We start from the raw sequence: 6,170 nt of genomic DNA on the forward strand, positions 1-6,170 counted from the left end.
CTATGAATCAACATAATGCACAACACTTTGGTTAAATGCTTGAGTTAAATAACAGCAGGGCTGCTGCATTTCGCCTGCTACAGATAAACAGGGCCGCATTTTTAGTAAAAAACAACAGCAAAACAGCTAGACAAGCATGCACCTCATGCAATGCCTATACAGCACCAGCCAGGCTTCGAATTGATGATACCCAAGCCTACATTCGAATGGACTGTGAAAGGGGTAACCCTGTTTCAGCCCTAGGAGTAGGTGGAAAAAAATAATTGTAGCCCACACCTTGAAGTGGCCTTCAGGCCTTGTGTGTCAGGCGACTTGCATACAAAAAAAAGCACACGTTGGGAGTATCGCAACTGTGTTTTGGGCGTGGAATGAGGTGCATGCTGATCAATTTTTGCGAAAGGTGCAATGTACATCCACATACATGTACTTGTTTGATCATGACACAACCACTTGGTACCACTCACCAGTGTGACCCTTACTGTTTATTCACATTCCACTCATCAAAACACATATATTAGTGGCAAAAGCTTTATTTTGAAAAAATACCACTTCCAGGTGACTTTAAATACTCCTGCGGTTTTGCTTTGCAAAGAAAATTGTCAAGCAGAATTTTCTGCTTGAAAGCTTTCATTATAAAATGAAAGCTTTTATTATAATATTCATTCGAAATAAGTAAAGTCAAGGAAACTACCTGAAACCATCTACAGGTACAGCTAATTACAATCAAGGACAATGTGTTTACGACTTGCTGAAAGTTGTGCAAGATTGTTTTTTTCTATGTTCTCCCACATGAAGGAATTTATTCCTCAATGGTTCCCCTGACTAACACAAAGGGTTTACAACTACCTTTTCATAAACCGATATTGCGGATTCACTGCTAATGAAATCACCGCATACTCTTGCTGCTCGTGACGCTTCAAGAAACCTCTAATCATGAAACCATAGGTGAGCAAGAATGTGTACACTACACTCATTAAAACAAAACCAAACGGGCAGCTGATAGGCGATGCCTAATTGCGCCAGTCTCAAACCAAAGTCTGTGGATAACGAGCCACCGTCAGCAAGCGAATCATAACATCTTCTTAAAAGAATCAATGACTACTCATCAAGGTGCTCGGAATTTGTCTCTACAAACTGCTCTGTGGTGACCGCGACAGCAACACTGAGATCATTGTTTTTCTTCCAAATATAAAATCTCCTGTATTTGCTTGAGGACTACCATTTCTTCCAGGTGTTGCTATTGTTAATACAACAATGCATTTCGAAGACGCAAACTTGACGACGGGTTGGGCCATGGGGGATATCAAAAGCGCCAGCGAAAAAGGTGTCTACGGTATCGTGGCTTTGTTGGGCATCATCGGGAACAGCATTGTCTGTTACGTTTTTCTTCGCAGGTCGTCGCCTCACAGTCGTTGTAGCTACTTCATATTCCACCTAGCAGTGGCTGACCTGATGGCATGCCTCCTCGCTCTACCCTATCACCTCCTCCCTTTGAATGTGACTTTTCACGACGACAACAGGGTCTTCGGGGAGTTGATTTGCCGTTTGCTTCTCTCAAAGTACCCAATGTGGGTGTGCATCAATGTTTCCGTGAACACGCTCATCGTACTCACGGTGGAGCGATACGTCGCCGTGGTCCACCCGCTGAAATACAGTGTCATCTTCAAACGAGTATGTAGTCGTAGACTTACAATCTGCTGCTGGACTTTGGGGATTGCAGGGTGTGGCTATTTCTTGTTTATCTACGGCCTCTCAAAAGATGGACAGTGTGTGAAGCACACTTTTACACCACCCTTAAAGCAACTCGTTGGAGTGTGTGTGTTTTTAAGTTACTTCATTGCCCCTCTTTTGACAATGCTAGGAGCACATCTCCAGATGATTAATACCCTCCAGAATCAAGCCAAAACCTTCGCCAAACAAGTTGAACAAACCCTTGAAAACGAAGGTAAGTGATACTTTAGGGTCGAAGAATTAGCCTTTTTGAAGTGGCCGAAAGTACACATATGATTGGTTCAAATATGTCTAAGTCATGTTTATTCACTTTTACACTGCACTCCTCTGGCTCTAGATTGGAACGTCATATTAATCAAAAAGATATTCCCATTCATCCCGCTTATTTCCCGCATTTGATTGACTGTGACGTTGATGGCAATCAAACTTACCTGGTAAAATAACTGACTTTTATCAAGCTGTCTCCATCTTGGTCTTGTTCCTCGTGTCCGAATTTCAAGAATGAATGCTAATTATCTTTTTGCAAATAGGAACCAGACTATTTGGGTCTTCCAGCCTCGGTTTGATGCACTGCAATGGGAGAAATAAGATTGATGCTTTGATAAAGGTCCTATTAGATAGATCAATTTAACCAAATTGTTGTTTTCCAATTTCCAAACACAGGACCACCACAAATCGGGAAGACCGAAAAGGGTAAATGGCAGACGAAGAAGGCCCGCAAGATCCAACGGTTGCTTTTCGTCGTGTTTTTGACGTACACCGCGTGCTGGGCACCAAATCAAATCATCTTCCTAATCTACAGCGTGGGTGGGACCATAGACTTCAGCTCGTGGTACTACCACTGGTCCGTGGCGATCGCGCTGGCAAACTCCGGTATCAACCCCTTCATTTACGCCGTCGGGAGTAAACGCTTCAGGAATGAGTTCACTAAGATGTTTCATGGGTGCTCCAAACGCTCGTCGCAGCTCACCAAGGTTCAGTACATTGGGTCATGTGAATAAAAAGTAGTCAATAATTACAAGTACTACTAGCAAAAAGTAAAAGCATAAACTTCCACAAGTAGAAGCATCTAGTTCAGGCACCTTCTCAATTCCGTATACATAAAATTATTCTTTTACTGCAAAGTATTCACTTAAAGGCAGTGGACACCATTGTTTAGTACTCAGCGTAAAACCTTACTTGGTAACGAGTAATGGAGAAAGGTTGGTAGTAGAAACGGCTCCCTCTGAAGTAACATTGTTTTCGAGAAAGAAGTATTTTTCCATGAATTTTGATTTCTTCGGAGACCTCAGATTTAGAATTTGAGGTCTCGAAATCAAGCACCTGAAAGCCTGTGGGTGTTTTTTCTTTTTCATAGTTATCTCGCAACTCGATCCGGCGACCAATTTATTGAGCTGAAATTTTCACCGCGTTGTTATTGAGAAACACTAAGTGAGAAGACTGGTCTTGGACATTTACAAATAGTGTCCAGTGTCTTTAAAGAAACACGTTGCCTTGGATCGGTCGAGTTGGTCTTTAAAAAGCGTTCTGTAACCGTTTGTTATAAAATGAATATGGGTATAGAAAGATGTTGTAAAAGTAGGATACAATGATCTACACAAATATGCCTCGAAATTACGTGGTTTTCTTTTTACCTCATCGACTAACACGGTCGGCCACATGGGAGTATGGGAGTCAAATTTAATGAGCGACCGTGTGAGTTCGCGACGTAAAAGTAAAACCGTGCAATTTTGAGTGATACTTGTCTGGATCATTATATCTTTCTGACCATATGGGTTTCATAACAAACGGTTTCAAACGCTTTTAATATACCAACTCGTCCGATCCAAGCCATACTTTGGAGTAAATATTTCTGATATCAAAGTTTTCATAACTCTCATTCATGTTCACGTACGCACCCACACACACAAAAGCGGCATTTGTTTTCACAAGTCGGCAATGAATTTTTGTTATTACGACAATTAATATTTTGATCAAGGCATGGAGGAAAAAATTGAAAAAGTTGTCGATGCTGTAGTATTTCCTCCGTATTATTTATGGAAGTAGGTATAGTATACTATAATTGCTTCTCTCCACCCACGGGGTAAATGGGTACCTGCGAGGTTAGAGGTTGATATTGTGTATGAAAAAGCCACAAGCGCCTTACAGGCAGCTCAGGGCTGTATACTCCCAAGAGAAACATTACAGGGATGTTATTGGCCCTATGACCAGGGCACTAATGTAAAGCGCATTGATACGGTTATTGTGAAATGCGCTATATAAGATTTTTTGAATTATATTATGGATTTCGGTAGAATTAATTTCAATCTGTTCATAACACCTATACTTTTTAAAGATTTTGCTATACAAGGTATCTATGTTTATTCCATGTTTCCGTCGATATGAACTCCTAAGAATTTAGTTCTCCTCACTTGTTTCAGAATGGTACCGTTTAAGGAAAGGGTCGTATTGTTTTGTCTTGAGCTAGAGAAATGTAATTGGACTGGAGTATATTAATTGATAACTTATTAGTTGTTGATATCACTAAAACATTGTGAGAAACGGCTCCCTGTGTGCACTTTGTCGCATGCATGTGTTGATATGCACCAAGTGAAAAGACTGGTTTGACAAACACAAATTAATATGTCCAGTGTCTTTAAATTATTGACGTGCAGTTTGTCATAACTGTAGGTGTGTCACTTTTGCAGTAATTGCTTCATAATTATGTTTTATTGCAATTGTAATGTATTTTTTGCCTACTCAATGTTTTGAGGTTTTATTGAATTAAATAAATAAAATCAAATTTATAAAAAAAAATAATGGTAGACTCATAATGGTTTTCAAAACACTTTTGCTTTAGTTCGGCTCCGGTTTAGGCATTTCGCATGCAGTTAAACATTTTTTTAAACAGTTTTAGAAAAGCACCTTACAATCCCACCATTTTAAAAACTGACTTCTTCTCGGGTGTACCGGACTTGCCTACAATACTGATGATGGGGAGCTCCCCATAGTATAAATCATTGTGAGAAACGGCTCCCTCTGAATTAAACGTACTTTAATTCCACGAATTTGATTTCGAGACCCCAGAATTAGATTTTGAGGTCTCGAAATCAAGCATCTGAAAGCACACAACTTCGCGTGACAAGGGTGTTTTCGTTCGTTTTTATCTCGCAACTTCGACGACCAATATTGAGCTCAAGTTTTCACAGGTTTGTTATTTTAGGCCTATTATGCATGTTGAGATACACCAAGTGAGAAGACTGGTCTTTAACAATTACCAATAATAGTGTCCAGTGTCTTTAACGAGTCGCGTCGGAGCAGCACGTTGACAATAACGTGTTCCCTGATTGGCCGATGTTAAATTCGTTAACCGGCGGTTAATAGCGTCCATTTCAGACCCCCCCCCCCTGCCACCACCACCACAAAAAAAAAAAAACAACAACATGGTCGTCTTTTGGGGAGTTACGCCCTTTCCGATACGAAATATTTGTAAATGTAGGAGCTACCAATGGAGACTGTTTCCTGCCTGTATCGAATGCAATTCCTCTGTGCAATAGTATCCGGAGCACATTTTAGCATATGCAATAATGTCCGCCGGACGGTTTTGCATATGCAATCGTGTCCGCCCGGGTGACGCTGCTGCATAATGCAATTGTGTCCGCCCGGACACATTTGCATATGCAGTTGTGTCCGCCCCCGTGCAAAACCGTCCTTGCAGTAAACGCCCTTGGTCGACGGAACACGTTCGCCATTTTTTTTACGAGCTAAGTGCATGTCATGACTGGGAAATGTTCGGCCGTTGGGTATTCTCTGCAATCATGACATGAATTTTCATGCTGCATAATTTACGTAGGTTCAGTGCATGCACGCTTACTTACGCGCGCATATAATGTACAGTCATGTACATGTCTGCTGCCGGGACGGTTTTTGCATAGCCCCGGGAAACGATTGCATATGCAAAAGGGTCCGGAGAGGACAGTATTGCATGGCGGACACAATTGCATCTGACACCGGCCACACCCCGCCCGCCCCTATTAAAGGTGGTACAGTAGGCTTTTAGCTCATATCTGGGCCCGATTTCATAAAGCCTGTACAAGCACAAAACCCTGCTAAGCTCAGAACATTGCTTAGCAAGTTACGTCAAATAAAATAAAAACACCACTTGATCGTCCGAATTTTTTCCAAAAGAGGAGGATGAGTGTCTTTTTATTTTATGTGTTTATTTGTTTTCCAACAACAAAAATGCCGCTAAGTCAAAATGCCGTGGTGATGGAAGATCGTCGCAGGATATTTTGGATCCCATTATGTGGTTGTGTAAACGATTTTTTCAACTCGAATTTTGTTTTATGAAACACTAGAAAGCATCAAGTTAGATTCGGGAATTTCATAGAGGTGCTTATTTAAAAGAACAAAAACTATCATTATGCTTACCAATACCAATGTTCATTTCTGCTTAGCAG

At 41.0% G+C, this 6,170-nt stretch overlaps 1 protein-coding gene across 1 annotated transcript; it reads left to right on the forward strand.

Annotated features, from left to right (window-relative positions):
- Positions 1 to 587: 587 nt before the first annotated feature.
- LOC117290694 (kappa-type opioid receptor-like) lies at positions 588 to 2,891 on the forward strand. Its single transcript, XM_033772222.1, has 2 exons — positions 588 to 1,945; positions 2,395 to 2,891. The coding sequence occupies exons 1-2, from the start codon at positions 1,255 to 1,257 to the stop codon at positions 2,730 to 2,732; spliced, it is 1,029 nt and encodes a 342-aa protein (XP_033628113.1). The 5' UTR covers positions 588 to 1,254; the 3' UTR covers positions 2,733 to 2,891.
- The last annotated feature ends 3,279 nt before the right edge of the window (positions 2,892 to 6,170 follow it).

Source organism: Asterias rubens, chromosome 5 (genome assembly GCF_902459465.1).
Source record: "Asterias rubens chromosome 5, eAstRub1.3, whole genome shotgun sequence".
NCBI classification, from domain to species: Eukaryota; Metazoa; Echinodermata; class Asteroidea; order Forcipulatida; family Asteriidae; genus Asterias; species Asterias rubens.